The sequence below is a fragment of the Macaca fascicularis genome, chromosome 8, assembly GCF_037993035.2.
Source record: "Macaca fascicularis isolate 582-1 chromosome 8, T2T-MFA8v1.1".
Taxonomy (NCBI): domain Eukaryota; kingdom Metazoa; phylum Chordata; class Mammalia; order Primates; family Cercopithecidae; genus Macaca; species Macaca fascicularis.
The window spans coordinates 43,041,708-43,059,404 of NC_088382.1; the positions used below are offsets into that span (position 1 = coordinate 43,041,708).

General features: G+C 37.1%; 1 protein-coding gene and 1 long non-coding RNA gene across 47 annotated transcripts in view; both read left to right on the forward strand.

Annotated features, from left to right (window-relative positions):
* Positions 1-239: 239 nt before the first annotated feature.
* On the forward strand, positions 240-4,095 carry LOC102122584 (uncharacterized). Its single transcript, XR_006700235.2, has 3 exons — positions 240-371; positions 580-648; positions 3,949-4,095. It is a non-coding gene; the product is annotated as an uncharacterized lncRNA (long non-coding RNA).
* A 2,312-nt stretch (positions 4,096-6,407) lies between these two features.
* The window catches only part of LOC101866649 (disintegrin and metalloproteinase domain-containing protein 18-like), a 149,868-nt gene continuing 138,578 nt past the window's right edge, over positions 6,408-17,697 (forward strand). For 17 of the 46 annotated variants that reach the window (XR_012416378.1, XR_012416377.1, XM_073998669.1 and 14 more), the window contains exons 1-2: positions 8,908-9,063; positions 9,661-9,737. Coding sequence is in view for 12 of the 46 variants with exons in the window: in XM_005563137.4 (XP_005563194.2) it covers positions 9,009-9,063; positions 9,661-9,737 (132 nt within the window). In the remaining 34 variants the exon portion in view is untranslated. Of the gene's footprint in view, positions 6,495-8,907; positions 9,064-9,565; positions 9,738-11,846; positions 11,969-17,697 lie in introns of those variants that run through there. The other 29 variants (XM_065519114.1, XM_065519119.1, XM_073998675.1 and 26 more) reach the window with 5 other exon arrangements.

Consider the following 17,697-nt stretch of genomic DNA (forward strand, 5'->3'; position numbering starts at 1 on the left):
CAATGGCTGTATATTGTCAGAGATATGTGTAAGTGTACTGAGTTGACATAAACATATAATGCACTTTGGGGCACAGTTCATAGAAGATTTGAAAACACTTTTAAATTCAAATTTATGTATTTATTCTCTAACTGTATTTGAATTTCAAATTTTAAAATTCAAATCAGCAGTACGCTTTAAATATCACGTTTGTAAAAGTCCCTCTCATGTTTTCAGGAAAAAGTACACCCTTGTTTGTGAAACAACATGCTCTTCCTCAGAAAAATGGCCTTTTCATCAGTTCCTACATTTTTCTACCTTTCCTCATTTTAATTGCCGTCACTGGTCTTAAATGGAATAAAATGAAGGGATTTTGGCACTGAGCAAAAAGTGTAAGTGGAAAGTAAAAAATGTTAGACCAACATTAGATAAAGGCCAAACACAAAAATGTATGCTCTCTGAGAGGTATATGGAAAGCAAAGTGTGGTATCGGTACCTATTAATTAGCTATCACAAATGTAGCTTTTTTACTCTTCTTGATTTTGCTTGAGATTACAACGGCTATTAACCCTAAAACCAATGTTAATCTCTTTTGTACAGTTCTACATCAGAAGTCAGCAGTACTAGCAGCAACAGTAACAGCAGTAGTGACAGCAACCAGTCATAGAGGTAAGTGATATAATTCATAATACATACATATTTAAAAATTTTTAACAGTACCTTAGTTTGAGAAAGCTGTTATTCCCATATTTTATCATCACAGCTTCTACATTTTAATATCATATGCTAAGAAAAGACTAAAGTATTTTATGTTATTACTGCTTTATGCTAATTTGGAAATATTTTAATGTAACTGATATCAGCCAGATATTTATTAAAAATATTTTTGTAATAAGAAATGACTTCCAAATTATTTTACATACATTCTTAAAGTATTTATGAATAATCATATTTCCTACTCCTTCATTTAAGATTCTAATTTGTTTAGAAATTGGTAAATCTAGTTGATTTACACAGATTGTTTCCCTATATTTACAGTTTTTCCTTAATAGCACTATATGGGTATTATTATCCTTATTTTAGAAATAAGAATATGGATGTAAATAATTTAAGTAATTCCTCACATGTATAGAGTTTTAGTAAGTTTTGCCGTTGGGGTTTAACTTAAAGCAATCAAACTCTAGAGTAGAAACTTACAATCTTAAAACATAGCCTGATATGTGGTTAGGGATAAGGAATAGAATACACATGGATTGAGGACCTAGTTGATGCTAAGCAAAATGCTAAATACACTCTCCCTCCAAGGCAGAAAGACAATTAATTATTTACCATGAAATGGCTTGAAATAGGCATACACGTATACTGTTCAAATTCATATGGGTAGAAAAATAATAAAGTTTGATGTTAGGGCTATTACTGGCAGTAAATTGAAAAATTCAAAAAATCAATATAGAGCAAGATCAAGATTTCATCCAATTGGTTATCTCCCATTCCTTTGTATCAGAGTTTGAGTAATAATTATGTCCATGGGTCTCTATTTCCTTATCTGCCACCAAATAAAACCTTTATAACTTGTAACCTCAATGTAAAAGTTTTATTCATGCCTAGACCAATCTCTACATCCTCATTAAAAACTTTATTAGAAGCTTATGTGTTACCTGAGGATTCTGGCACTTGGCTACTGCCTTCTTCTCATGTCCTTCAATCAGAATCTCACCGTCCTGTTGCGTGTCTTCACCTGAACTCCCTACCACCACCATCGGCCAACCATAGTCATTTTCTCCTAGAGCTTACCATTTCCCTGATTTCTTCCAACTCATAAGTCGTAAATGCAACATCTTGCTTTCCTTTTTCTCTCTTTTCACAGCTTCCTTCTGCCAACAGTAGCTTCTGGTTGCATTGAAGTCTTGCCTCAATAATATGAGATAGAGGGTTAGGCTATCAGCCCATAAATAATAGACATACAAGGTGATGATATAGTAAATTGAAACATGATTAATCATATACAAAAGATTATAGCAGCAAGGATGAGTGGGAGAGTTGCTGTTGAGGAAGGAATTGGATAACAATTTTACATATTTTTTTCTCAATAGGTCATATAGCACAAGTGATTTGTAAGCAAGTAATCTGAAGGAGGTGAAATAGTTACTCAGTTTTGATCATTGAAAGGAGTTACCTAAGTTCAAAGGATGAACCCACAAAAAGCTTCTATTTAAATGCAAAGGGTACAGTGTAGCAAGAGAGTGTGCAGGCAAGCATTGGGGGATCAGAAAAACAAGGGGCTCCAAGGTTCCTTATTGTAGATTTTAAATAGCCCATTAACAATCCCAATGCCTTTTTCTCAACAAAAAGTCAAAACCAGACACCCAGGCTTTCCTGGAGATAAAGATTGAGCTTTTCGATTTTAACTGTAAATCAACTCTATCCTACAGAGGCATGGAATTGGCAGAATTACTCATGCATATATCTAGGCAATATATTTCCAAGCACATGAATGATATGATACAAAATAAGTTGGGAATGTTTGAAGAATACCAAAGACGTGAGTCCACCTGGAGCAGAGTTAGTCAGAGGGCTGTCGTTGTGGTTAGGTCAGAAAAGCAACACCATGAAGGGTCTTGGAGCTTTTAGGGTCCATCTCTGTTTTACTTTGAGTGAAAGGAAGGAATTACTGAATAGTTTAGATTCCCGGTACATGGCCTTACTCTTTAAAAGGCTGACTTGTTGAAAACCGTCTGTATGATCGCAAGAGTAGAAGTAAAGAAAATACTGCAATAATACATGAGAGAAAAGATCGTACTTCAAGTCAGGAGTGGTAAGGATAACCTTATGGATACATTTTGAAGGTGACACAACAGAATGCATTGACAGTTTGGATGCAGAATGTAAGAAAAAGTGCTTAAATAATATGACTATTGATGCAAAGCAGGAAAACAGCAAGGCTAAAATGTAAAACTAGGCCTTTTTCTAGAATTTGGGCTCTTTGTGCTTTTTAAAAGTCATTTGCAAATCTATGAATACTGAGATATTTTTTAAAAAAACATAGGTAACATGAGCCAAGACAAGTAACTGGTATGCTACAATAAGGACTTTAAATGTTTTTGTATATGAGCAAGAGCATAAAGTATTTTTGAGGTTGTAAGAGAGAGATCTGGCATGACATGTTTTGCATTTTACCTATTTCATTGGGATAAAGTAGGGAGAATGGATTCTGTCAGAACTGCAGACTGGGGAGGCAGCTAAGAGATTACTGAATGCACAGGAAAGATGTGACAAGGGCAGGATTAGAGAGGAGGAAAAGCACAAAACTGTTTTCAGGAATATGACAGAGGCAGAATCTGGTGAATTGGTTACTGAATGGATGTATTTGAATTAGAATTAAAGAGAGAACTACAAAGACCTCTACTTTTCTGGCAGAATGGATAGTGAAACCTTTTACCAAGGACATACTGTATAGTAGGGAAAGAACTGTCTTAGGTTGGGGTGAGGAAGTGGAGGGAAGTGAATGATGAGTATGGTTTTGAATGTGTATATGTGGAAACCTGTTGGAAATGCACTGAGCGTTTTTGAAAATTCTCTCCCTCTGCAGATACATAATACAATAGAGAAATGAATAGGAACTTTTTTTTCTGTTTTTTCACAGGTTTACATTGCTCTTTCCCTTTCTGTTTTCTTGTTGGTGATTTCCATTATCGATGTAAATTTAGAGACCATGTTAATGAAACGTACGTGACTACGAATTTACAACATTTACTTTTAATGTGACTGTCACACATTATTCATGAATAAGGAACTTTGCTTTATGAATGTCTTGAGTATCAGGCACAAATTATTAATACAACAGTATAACAAGCAGTGTCTTATTTGACTAATTAATTGCTATACCTGTAGTTGCATTATAAAAGTAGACAAATTTTATTAACAATGAAAATTTAACATTTCTATTTTTCTGTATTTCTTTTACAACAGTAACTACATGACAACATCAAAAGCCATAAGACAGAGAAAGGATATTACCAAGAAATTTACCATTAACTAGTTTGATTCAACAATGAAAACAAAAATCGCCTTTTTTTCCTTTCATTATGGCTTAAAGCTTTCAATTGCACAGACAAAATAAATTCTATGACAGAAAGTATGCAAGTGTGTATCTATTATTCTACCTGCCATGAATCTTTAGGAAAAAAACACTTTGCCTCTTTTTCACCCAGTTGTCACGCGCATCCATGTGAAGAGGCTACTAACCAGGCTTTGTATGAGCAAGAAAGCTTTTTTAATCACGTAGGTGCAGGCAGGCTGAGTGTGAAAAAGGGGTCAGCAAAGGGAGATAGGGGTGGGGCAGTTTTTATAGGATTTGGGTAGGTAGTGGAAAATTACAGTCAAAGGGGGTTTTTCTCATGTAGGCAGGGGCGGGGGTTACAAGGTGCTGGGTGGGGAGCTTCTGATATTCATTGTCCAAGGAAAGAATTTCACAAGGTCAATTGATCAGTTAGGATGGGGCAGGAACAAATCACAGTGGTGGAATGTCATCAGTTAAGGCAGGAACTGACCGTTTTCACTTATTTTGTGGTACTTCAGGTGCCTCAGGCCATCTCGATGTATAGGTGCAGGCTTGGACTCAGAGGCCTGACACTTGTTACATCCTAAACTGAAAACTTTCAGATTCTTCAGATGCCCACGGTCATGTTGTCTGCTGCCGTCTCAAGAGAGGACACCAACAGCCACACCTCTCTGATAGTTCATGATTCCCCTGCCCTGTCTGTTCCAGGCATTAGGATTCTGAGTGGAAGAATTACTAGGTATTCACTCTCACAGCCCCCAGATAGTCACTAGTATCTCTTCTAAGGAAATCGCTCAAGCTGAGTTTGAGGACATAGTGTAGCAGGACGAACTGCAGACAAAACCTCTCAGACACCCAGTTGTAGAAGGAAGGGCTTTATTCAGCTGGGAGCATGGGCAAGCTACTGCCTGAAAATCCAAGCTCCCCGAGTGCACAGTTTCTGTCCCTTTTAAGGGCTCACAACACTAAAGATTTCATATGAAAGGCTTGTGATTGATTAAGCAATCTAGGGGATACGTGACCGGGATTTCATGCACTGGTAGTCAGAGAGAAACAGAACACGGCAGGGAGTTTCACAACGTTCTATACAATGTCAGGGACATCTGTTTCTAAGTCATGAGTTGATTTTTAACTACTGGGTAAAGCCAGGCAGACCCAGGCCTGGTTCCGGGGCTGGCACCGGGCTGCCTGTCTTTGGTTTTACTTCATTGTTTTTTCTTAAAACAGGTACTGAGTATAAAACAATATAAAACAATATGAGAGGGTTTCTCTCTTCCTCAATCGTACCATCAGGTACATATGCTTCCTTGGCCCTGTATAAACTGATCTAGAAGATTTCTCTGTCCTTTGGGAAAACCCAAACTTGCTGCTCTGTCTTCCCTGAAGTTGGGCTTTTCTGGGTAAGATTTTCTTGCCTCGGTCTCCCCTCCCCTCTGCCTCTTGCTGAGATGGGGGCACTTCTACACATCGCAGAGCATTGCACATGAGTTAGGGATCCATTAGCCCACATGGAGTCCAATTAGGACCTACAGAGTCTTCATCACAAACCAAGATGCTCCTTGGACAGGAGTGGAGGAACCTCACCACAGAGGTCCAGAGTTTCCTATTCCAAACATCCATCAACTGAAAATGGATAAACAAAATGTGGTACATCCAAACAATGGAATATTATTCAGCCCTAAAAAGGAATGAAGCACTGACACTGGTACAACATGATTGTTCCTTGAAACCATTATGCTAAATGAATAAAGCCAGTCACAAGCATCAAATATTTACATGTGTATTTGAAGCAGCCTCGTTGTCTGGGGCAAGTACAAAGGTTCTTTGTCTCATGGCCAAGGAGATTGAGGTCGTGGACACACACACAGACACACACACACACACACACACACACACACACACAGAGTTTGGAGCAGGAGTTTAATAGACAAAAGGGAAGGACAGAGAGGGTTCCCAAGCGGGTTGCCAAGTTGTCAGGGTTTTTATAAATGGGCCAGTGAGGAGGGGGCTCGTGAGGAGGGGATGTCTTGTCCTCCTAGGGCCAGACGATTTGATTGAGACCAGGTGTGCTATCTGTGTGGCGCAGAGTTTTTTGTCAGTTCTCATTCCATTCCCTGCCCACATAGGCAGAATCTCAGTCTGCGTCACTTTGTTATGCTTATCTTGGAGGGAGAGTTTCTGTGTCTGTTCCCAGACATCTTCTTGCAGCTGCAGGCATTCCCTCCCCCCACCAAGTCTGCTTTTAGCTTCCCTATCTTAGTGTGCCTAAAGGCAAAGGAATGTGCTTATTAAAGTCTGCTGTTTTACTGGGGCCCATTGTGTAAGTGTGAAGTTTGGTGATTACCCAGGAGACTTTCCCCTTCTTTCTGTGCCCAAGCTGCTGATCTGTGATTTACAGCCTGAACTTTCGTCTGCTTGTTGTTAGAAGAGAAGTGACTTCTCTGAACTGCCTGAGGTGAGAAAGGGGGCTATTTTTGAGCTGCTTTTTGTTAAAAGGAAAGATTTCTGCCAGGGACTCACTTTACCCTGTGTACCTAAATAATTTCTTTCTGCCTCCTATAACATATTCATTTGTATGAAATGTCGAGAATAGAGACATCTCTTGAGACAGAAATTAGTTTAGTGGTTATTTAGGGAGTGGAGGGGTGGGACAAAGAACTTGTGTTGGGGGTGGAAGGGTACTGTATGGCTAATGGGCACAGAGTTTTTTCATGATGCGATGAAACTAATTTCAAATTGACTATAGTGATGGTCACACATATCTGGGAACATACTAAAAATCACTTAATTGTATGCTTTAAATGGGTAAACTGCATGGCATGTGAATTATATCTCAATAAAGCTGTTTAAAAATATAACCTGGGATAATTTTACCAGAAAATACAACCTGGGATAATTCTAGCAGACTTCTCTCATCTTCATTTCCACTAACTTATTTTGGGTCATTGTGTTCACTGGCCTGCTTCTTGTCAATAATAATTTTTGAGCTATCTGTTCAGGTGTACCAGTACCTGGCAGATCCAAGTTTTAGTCCTCATGTGTTTTATTTATTTTGTTTTTTATTTTTTGAGATGGAGTTTTGCTCTTGTTGCCCAGGCTGGAGCACAATGGCACGGTCTTGGCTCACTGCAACCTCTACCTCTGGGGTTCAAGCAATTCTCCTGCCTCAGCCTTCCAAGTAGCTGGGATTATAAGTGCCCACCACCACACCAGGGTAATTTTGTATTTTTAGTAGAGACAGAGTTTCACCATGTTGGCCAGGCTGGTCTCGAACTCCTGACCTCAGGTGATCCACCCATCTTGGCCTCCCAAAGTGCTGGGATTACAGGCATGAGCCACCACGTCCGGCCCTGATCAGTTTTATTTTTGCACACAATTTTTGCACACATATTTGGACACAATTCATCCCTGAAATAGGGGGTACTGGAGTAAAAGGCTTGAATGTGATAGATGAGTTAGGTTTTGGACATGTGCCATTTTTTTAAAAGATATTTGTCAAAAAGCTAAGGGAGGCAGTTGCATAGTCTTCTACATTGGTCTCAATTTTTCTCTCTCCCCTTGCCTTGCTGCCCTTCCTGTCTCCAGAGTTTCTTACTCAGAGCTTAGAGTCACTGTTAACAAAACAGTCAGATTGCATTGCAGAAGTTTTCTTTTCCCTTAGAACACTATATTATAATCTTGTGTAGTAAGCAAGGTACACAGATGAAGTAAAGGGCTTTCTGATTGTCTTTTCAAGATAAAGTTCCATTTTCTTGAATTCTCTTTATTTGTAAAAATAACACTAAATATTAAAGCTTTCCTTTCTCTTTTCTCCACTGATTATAATATAGTTTTATGAGAAAAATACACAGTTGAAGAAAAGTGCTTTTTGATGGTCATAGTAGGATAAACTCCATTTTCTTTTTTGCAAATATATTTCAAATAATTTTGTGTATTTATAGGGTACAGTGTGATGTTTTGATCTATGTATACATTATAGAATGCTTCAATCAAGCTAGTTACCATATCCATCACCTCATCAATTTATCATTTCTTTGTGGCGAGAACATTGAAAATAAATTTTAGCAATTTTGAAATATGCTTATTATATTAACTGTGGTCACCATGTAGTGCAAGAGATCATTAAAACTTATTCTTTCAGTCTGACTCATACTTTGTACCTTTAGATCAACATTTTCCCTTTCCCCATCCCTCATCGCACCTTCCCTAGCCTCTGGTAATCACCTTTCTATAAGATAGACTTTATTAGATTTCACATACAAATGAGATCATACAGTATTTATCTTTCTGTGCCTGGCATATTTCCCTTAGCATAACGTTCTCTGGTTCCATCCCTGTTGTTGTAAATGAATTTCCTTTGTTAAGGCTGTGTATTATTCCATTGTGTATAGTACCACATTTTCTTTATTCACTCATTCCTCATCGACACTTAGGTTGATTCCATGTCTTGGTATTATGAATAATGGTGAAATTGTACCAGCATTAAAAAAGTTCAATTTTCTTGATTTTTCGGTATTTGCAAAGATATTTAAGTCTGCAGTAGCATGTAGAAAATTGCTAGTAATAATAGCTAATAATAATAGCTGTTATTTCTCTTTTCCTCTTTCTCTTCCACCTTAGTAAATAAAACCTGCCATAAAACCGTGATATGGAGAAACAAAATTACCAAGAACCTCACTAAAAAGGAAAATCTGGCTTATTTACCCCAATGTAACTACTGAGGGCTTTAATCAACTTAAACTTCTCTGCAACAAATTTTGCGCAACCTATGCTTCCATCTGGCATTTCCTCTCCCTGGCCTGCGGAAGTGGCCCAGCCCCCAAAGCTTCTCAGGTTTCACCCCCAGGGTCCTGGGGCAGCACAGGGTCCTCCCTGGCCCAGGCGCCCGGTGGCCAAGAGCCTGCCCGCGAGCTCAGCGCTGCTCAACGGTCTCTGTTCTTGGCTGTGCCTCCTGCGCTCTGGTTGAGCCATGTTCTTTCTCCTTGCCCTTCTCACTGAGCTTGGAAGGCTGCAAGCCCACGTAGGTAAGTCCCCGGGAGCCTCCCCTTTCTTCTTCGGCTTTAGAGCGGGCCTGGGCTCTTCCTGGGAGCAGTTTCTTGTTATTCTGGGACCCTCCCCCGCTCCCCTTTGGGATCTCAAGCAGGTGCTTCCGGTGTGTCAGGGACACCTTTCTACGCCAGGCCAGGGGAAGCAAGGTCCTTAGCGGAGGAGCTGTTAGCGCTCTGCATCAGCGCCCATGATCTCAGTGGCCCACACGCAGCGCGCCTTCTGGGATCTTCCCACTCTGTGAAGGATGGAGGTGGTGGACTACTAACTGCCTTCAGCGAATGCCTCAGAGTCCTGAGGAAGCAAGCCTCGCAGCGATTCTAAAAGGGAACCAGAGGGGCCTGTAGAACAGCAATGTCTACTTTTTTTTTTTTCTTTTTTTGTGCCTTAGCCATTTTCAATGTGCTGTTAATTATGTAGTGAAATTTGTGGACTAGAAAGAGTGTGAGCACATGTAAAAACGTTTACTTAAAATTTTAGACGCCACCATGCAGTCAGGGATAAGAACCCATGCTTGACTGAGACGATTGTGGATGCAAAACAAAGACGAAAACAAGCACATTTCCTTACTGCAGGTTCTGAAGGAATATTTCTGCATGTCACAGTTCCAAGGAAGATTTTGTCAAATGACAGTGAAGTTTCAGAGAGGAAGGTAAATGATGAGGAATATTTATTCTATATTTAAAGTTTTATGGCAATTTTTATTTACCCTTATATTAAGTCAGATCATACGCAATTGTATTCATTGCCAAATCATAATATTTTGCCTGTGCTATTTGTCTCCTGCCATGTTTTGATCCTCTTCTCCCCCATTTCTGCTGCTTATTTCCCTGTCTTTTCTCTTCATCTCTTCCTAACACACTACTTGTCCACAATTTCCAAGAAATGTTCAGCAATCAAACTGGTAGGAAAAAGAAACCAATATAAAATATGCATGACCATGGTTTAGCCAACAAATTAACAAATTTTTTATTGTCCACTAAATGATGTAGAAATTGGTCATAAGCAAAATTTAGACATGGAAAATTTGATCCACAGGCATCAGTCTTAATAGCATGTAACCTACGAAGACTTTGTAAAAAGTGAAGAAAAAACAAGAATGTCACATTTGCCCTGTTATGATGAAAAATATTACAATAAGTAAAAATTAACTGGAAAAAGAAGTTGGAAAATTACTAACCTGCTAGATTAAAAAGTTATTAAACTGAAGGCCTTCAGTCTTGTATATTTGCTTCATTAAAATGCCTGAAATCGACATAGTTAAAATGTTCTATTTTACAAACTGGAAGTTACAATATAGGGGTTTATATTTCTATGCAGTCAAAAGGTGCACAATATATGTCAACTCTGAAAATGTTTCAGGTTGAAAGAGTGATTTTAAAATTATGAGTAAGGAAAAGATTAATCCATTAATTCTATTTTGGCACACAATATTGGGACTTACCATGGCTATGTTCTACTAGTGAACAATTATAATAAATAAAATATATGTCAAATTGTGTTTAGGAATCACAGTAAAATGAATACTTTCCTTTAGAGAAGTTGGAAAGGATTTTCATTTATAAATCTTATTTATCACATTATCCTCCTGAAGTGGAATTATTTATTATATATATTCATTTTAAAAGACAGAGGATTAAAAAATATTAATGGCATCAAATCTGTGTCAGCATGTAGAGTCTAATCTTTAATTTGTAACTCCAGTTCCACTACAGTAAGCTGCTTTCTGTTGAAAAGTTATTTGCATAAGTTATTTTCTGCCAACACAATGGCTCATGACTGTAATCCCATCCCAACCCTTTGAGATCCCAAGGTGGGAGGATCGCTTGAGCCCGGGAGTTTGAGGCCAGCTTGGGCAAGTTGGTGAGACCCTATCTCTAAAAGAATAACCTAACTGGGTGTGGTAGTGTGCGCCAGTAGTCCGAGGTGTTCTGGAGGCTGAGGCAGGAGTATCTCTTGAGCCCAGGGTTTGGAGGCTGCAGTCAGCTATGATTGTGTCACTGTACTCCAGCCTGGATAACAGAGCGAGACTTCATCTCTTAAAAACAAAAAAACAAACAAAAAGCCCCAACTATCTATCTATCTATCTATCTATCTATCTATCTATCTATCTATCTATCTTTCTGTTTTTTTTCCCCTGATTTACTACTATTGCATGTTGTCATTGTATAATCACTGTAAACTTCACATTTCTTACTACTTGTCAAGAAGCATATAGCAACACGCAGGGCTTGATGAAATAGTTTTACTATGAGAGACATGCAGTATTCAGTCCTTGTCTACACATTTGGTATTATTTATATGGAATGCTTGAAGTTATATTTTATTGTATATGGTATTCTCTTCATGTTTTAAAAACTTTATTGAGTTATAATTGATATAAAAATTGCACCTATCTAGTGTAGACATTTTGATGAGTTTGAGTATATGCATACACCCATGATATCATGACCACAATCGATGTACTAAACATATCCATCACTTCCAAAAATGTCCTTGCATACTTTAATTTTGTATTTTGTGCTAAGAATGCTGAAGATGAGAATGATCCTCTTAACATATTTTCAAGTGCACAATGATGTATCGTTAACTATGGGTACTATGTTATACAGCATATCTCTAGAACGTATTCATCTTTCGTTACTGGAACTTTGTATGCATTGAGCAACAATTCCCCATTTCTCTCTTTCCCCAGACCTGTGGCAACCACTATTCTATTCTCTGGTTTTATAATTTTGACTATTTTATTTATTTATTTGAGGTGGAGTTTCTCTCTGTTGCCCAGGCTGGAGTGCAATGGTGTGATCTTGGCTCACTGCAACCTCCACCTCCCAGGCTCAAGCAGTTCTTGTGCTTCAGCCTCCTGAGTAGCTGGGATTACAGGTGCGTGCCACCACACCTGGATACTTTCGTATTTTTTTTAGTAGAGATGGGGTTTCACCATGTTGGCCAAACTGGTCTTGAACTCCTGAACTCAAGTGTTCTGCCAGACTCAGCCTCCCCAAGTGTCGGCATTACAGGCGTTAGCCCACCTATTTTAGCTATTTTAGATTCCTCATATAAGTAAGTGGAATCATATAGTGTTTGTCATTCTGTGACCGTCTTATTTAACATAGCATAATGTCCTGTGGGTTCATTCATGTCTCAAATAGGATTTCCTTCTTTTTTAAAGCTAAATAGTGTTCCAATATGTTTATATGCTACATTTTCTTTATGAGTTAATGTCATTGAACTTTTGGGTTGCTTCCAAACCATGAATATTGTGAATAATGTTGGAATTAACATGGGGCTGCTGATATCTCTTCAAGGTCATGGCTTTAATTTTTTTTTGGATATGTAGCCAGATGTTGTATTACTGGATCATATGGTAGTTCTATTTTTAATTTTTTGTGGAGCCTCCATACTGGTTTTCATAATGGCTGCACCATTCTCCATTCCCACCAATAGTGTACAAGAATTCCAACTTCTCCACATCTTTGCCAGTGCTTGTTATCTTTTGCTTTTGTTTGTGGGTGTGGGTTTGTTTTTTTAAATAAAACCCATTATAATAGCTGTGAGGTGATATCTCATTGTGGTTTTGATCCTGCATTTTTCTGATGATTAATGATATTGAGTACTGTTCCTTATACCTGATGGTCATTTGTATGTTTTCTTTGGACAGAAGTTTATTCAGGTCCTTTGCCCATTGTTTAATCAGGTTATTTGTTTTGTTTTGTTTTTGGCTGTTGAGTTATAGAAGGTCCTTTTGACATTTTGGATATTAATTCTTTGTCATATAGATCTTTTGAAAATATATTCTTCTATTCCATAAAACAATGGCTTAAATTTTAGGATATTACAGGAACTATGAAGAAAGTTTCAAACCTTCTGTTTTATCTAAGTATAAGTATACATATGGAAGCTGTAGTACCCATTGTTGGTTCAACACAGGGAAACAACTCTCCAGTTGGGGAGAGCTGACCTCAGTTAGGATGTGTTTGTTTCCTGCTATCAATGCCTTCTTGTCAAAGACCATTGTGAACACACCAGCAATTGAACAAATAAGAATTATTACACATTGCAGTGAGGGAGAATGCGCACCGTGGGGAGCCATGGAACATCTCTTTAGGAGGTTGTTAAAGCACTTATAAGACATTGGCGTGTTTTGGGAATTTGGGGGAAGTTTTAGGACGTGTGCCTTCGATCTGGTTTAGATATGGTCCGGAAGTAGGCATAATACTATGATTGTGTATCTTAGTAAGTCTTATCTAGGGCACAGGAAGACCAGAAGATTCCTAAATCTGTCATTAGTTAAGAAGCAGCAGCCATTCACACTAGCCCAATAAGGGCATATTCAATCTTTCTTTCTTCTTTTTTTTTTTTTTGACTTGGAAGGGCTTACATTTTGTTGGTGTTCACACATGATTATGAAGTAGTGTTGGTTTTGTCTTGATGCATAATTGTCTCACAGTGGTCCTGTATTACACTGATGTCCTTTTAAAGTGATTATATTGAACAGAAGAATTCCAAGGCTAGCTGATAGTACTAAGCCAACTCTTTAATGTTACTGGCTGCTCTCCCCTTTCTTATTCTTTTTGTGATTAATTTATGTTAGGCGCATTATATCTTACTCAGACTATAGCCAGAAGCAAGCATTGGAATCATAAATGTCTGCACAAGACAAATATATATATATTTTGTAGTGAATTAAGTTGTCATGGTAAAGTTGAGAAGAACCATCTATGCAGAATATCTATTCCAAATGATTGTTGTTTATAGATATTAATATAAATAGAAAATATAAGAATATATGTAACTACATATTATGTATAAATTATGTATGATTGTGTATATTATGTATTTCAAGATGTATGTATATATTCCTTGACACGTATATTTTACACACACAAACATGTCAATGATTATGTACACACATGAAGAAATATATACAAATATATACACCAACATGTGTGTATGTATGTATATATTATTATTATTATTATTTTTATTAATAATAAATAATTTTTAATTACAAATTTTGTAACATATGTTTAAAAATTTTACACTTTCATTTTAAGTACTCCTTGAGTCATATTCTACCCTTTTTTATTCATTTTTCAGTATTTTAAAATGAATACTATCATTCCTTTATGGCTCAAGTATTTTGGGAAGAGGACATTTTGCCTTTAATTTCCAGAATAAATTTTTTCTAGGTTTTCTTTTTTATACTAAAATAACATTTTACATTGATAAATAACACATATATCTCAATGAATTTTCACAAAGTAGACATGCCTCCAAAATTAGCACTCGATTCAAAAATAGAACATAAGGAGCAGTCACAAACTCTCTCTTGATTCCTTCTAGTTATTTTCCTGCTTATTTTGACTTATAATGTCCTTGCTTATTATTGTTCAAAATTGAAAGTTACAGGCATATCTTGGAGATATTGCAGGTTTGGTTCTGACTTACATTTGGTTCTAGACTAATGTAAGTCACACAAACTTTTTGGTATCCCAGTGCATACCAAAGTTTTGTTTACACTATACTATAGTTTATTAAGTGTGCAATAGTGCTATGGCTAAAAATAACAATGTATAAACCTTAATTTAAAATACTTTATTACTAAAAAATGATAACTATCATCTCAATTTTCAGTGAGTTGTAATCATTTCCCGATAGATGCCCTTGCCTGATGTTGATGGCTGCTGACTGATCAAGGTGGTGGTTGAAGGTTGGGGTGGCCGTGGCAATTTCTTAAAATAAGACAGTGATGAAGTTTGCTGCGTTGGTTGACTCTTCCTTTCGTGAAAGATTTCTCTGTAGGATGCAATGCTGTTTGATAGCATTTTACTCACAGTAGAACTTATTTTAAAATTGGACTCAATCTTCTCCAATCCTGCCCCTGCTTTATCAACTAAGTTTATGTAATATTCTGAACTGTTTTTTTTTTTTTTTTGTAATTTTAACAGTATTCACAGCATCTTTACCAGGAGTAGATTCCATCTCAGGAAACCAACTTCTTTGCTCATCCATGAGAAGTAGCTCCTCATCCATTCAAGTTTTATTATGAGGTTGCAAAAATTCAGTCATATCTTCAGGCTCCACTCCTAATTCTAGTTCTCTTGCCATTTCGACCACATCTGTAGTTATTTTCTCCACTAAAGTCTTGAATCCCTCAAAGTCATTAATGAGGGCTGTAATTAACTTTTTCTGAGTTCCTGTTAGTGTTGATATCTTAACCTCTTCCCATGAATCGTGAATGGTCTAAATGACATGTAGAATGGTGAATTCTTTCCATACTGTTTTCAATAGACTTTGCCCAGGTCCAGTAGAGGAATCACTATTTGTGGCAGCTATATCCTTACAAAATGTATTTCTTAAGTAATAAGACTTTAAAGTCAAAATATCTCCTTGACTAGGCTGCAGAATGGATGCTGTGTTCGCAGGTAGGAAAACAGCATTAATTTCCTTGCACATCTCCATTAGAGCTCTTGGGTGACCAGGTACATTGTCAGTGAGCAGTAATATTTTGAAAGGAATCTTTTTTTCTGAGCAGTAGGTCTCAATGGTCAACTTCAAATATTTAGTAAACCATGTTATAAATAGTTATATTTTCATCCAGACTTTGTTGTTACATTTCTCATCACAGGCATAGTAGATTTAGCGTAATTCTTAAGGGCCCTAGCATTGTCAGAATGGTCACTGAGTGTTGGCTTCAATGTAAAGTCACTAGCTGTGTAATAAGCATTAACAAGAGTCAGCCTGTCTTTTAAAGCAAGACATTAACATTGGGTTGAATGATAGTTCTGTTTTTACTTTTTTTGATGTTTGACCCAGCAATCTCACTAATGGGTATCTACCCAAAGGAATATAGATCATATAAAAAAGACACTTGCACTTGTATATTTATTGCAGCACTATTCACCATAACAAAGTCGTGGAACCAATCTAAATGTTCACCAACAGTTCACTGGACAAAGAAAATGTGGTATATATACACCATGGAATATTATGCAGCCATAAAAAGAACGAAATCATGTCTGTTGTAGCAACGTGGAGGAACTGGAGGCCATTATCCTATGTGGAATAACCCAGAGGTGAAAAATAAAATGTTGCGTGTTCTCCCTTATAAGTAGGAGCTAAATAAATGGTACAGTTGGACATAAAACGATGAAGAAAATAGACTCTGGGGACTCCAAAATGGGGGATGGGGACAGAATACCTACTAGATACAATGTCCAATATTTGAGTGATGGGTACACTAGAAGCCCAACTCCCAGCATCATGCATTTAATTCCCATGTAACAATCAAGCATGTGTACCCCTGAATCTAAAATAACAATTTAAAAAATCCTATGCATGGATTTCCCCTCTCTAGCTGTGAAAGTCTCTAGCTGAGTCCTAGATGGCATATTCTAGTAAAAGGCTGTTTTATCTACATTGAAAATCTGTTGTTTAGTGGAGCAGTCTTCATCAATTATTTTAGCTAGATCTTACAGATCACTTATTTCAGCTTCTACATCAGGACTTGCTGCATCACCTTGCATTTTTGTTTCGGAGATATCTTCTTAAGTCTCACGAACCAACCTCTCTGTTAGCTTCACTTTTCTTCTTCACTTTCTTATCATTCTCAGTCTTCATAGAAATGAAGAAAGTTAGGACTTTTTTCCAGATTAAGCTTTGGCTTAAGGGAATGTTATGGCTGGTTTGATTGTCTATCCAGACTGAGGAAACCTCCATATCAGCAATAGCTTGTTTGCTTTTATGTTATGGGGCCACTGATTTTTATTCTTGGGTAATGTTGCTAAAATGTCCATACTACCCAAAGCAATAGGCAGATTCAGTGCAATCCCTATCAAAATTCCAATGGCACTCTTCACAGAAATAGAAAATGCAATGCTAAATTTTGTATGGAAGCATGAAATAACCTTGAGTAGCCAAAGCAATACTGAGGAAAAAAGTTAGAGACCTCATATTTCCTGATTTAAAATTGTATTTAAAAAACATAATATTCAAAACAGCATGGTACTGTCATAAAAAAAAAAAAAGACATGTAGACCAATAGAACAGAACAGAGAGCCCAGAAATGAATCCAAACATATACAGTCAACAGATTTTCAACAAGTTCACCAAAAGGACACAATGGAGAAGGATAGTCTTTCCTTTCTGTCAGGTTTTGCTGCTCATATTTTGCAGTTCTGTTGTTTGGGGCATACCCATTTAGGATTATTACATCTTGCTGGATTGATACCCTTTATCATTAATGCCCTTCTCATTCTCTGATAAATATCTTTGTATTATCTGATACTAATATAACAATTTCTACTTTCCTTTGATTTATGTTTGCATGATAAGCTTTCTTCAATATTATTGCTTTCAGCCAGCCTAGGCAATTGTCTTTGATGTGAAATTATTTTTAACAGAATATAGCTTTGTCAAGTTTTAAATCCACTCAATCTATAATTTCCCCTGTTCATACCATTTATATTTAATGTAACTATTGGTGTTACATCTACCAAGTAATTTTTTGTTTTGCTTTTAATTTTTATTTTCCTTTTTCATGCTTTTGTAGAAATTGCCAGAATAATATAGTTTTTTATTGTGGTGGCGATTCAAGAATATATACTTGT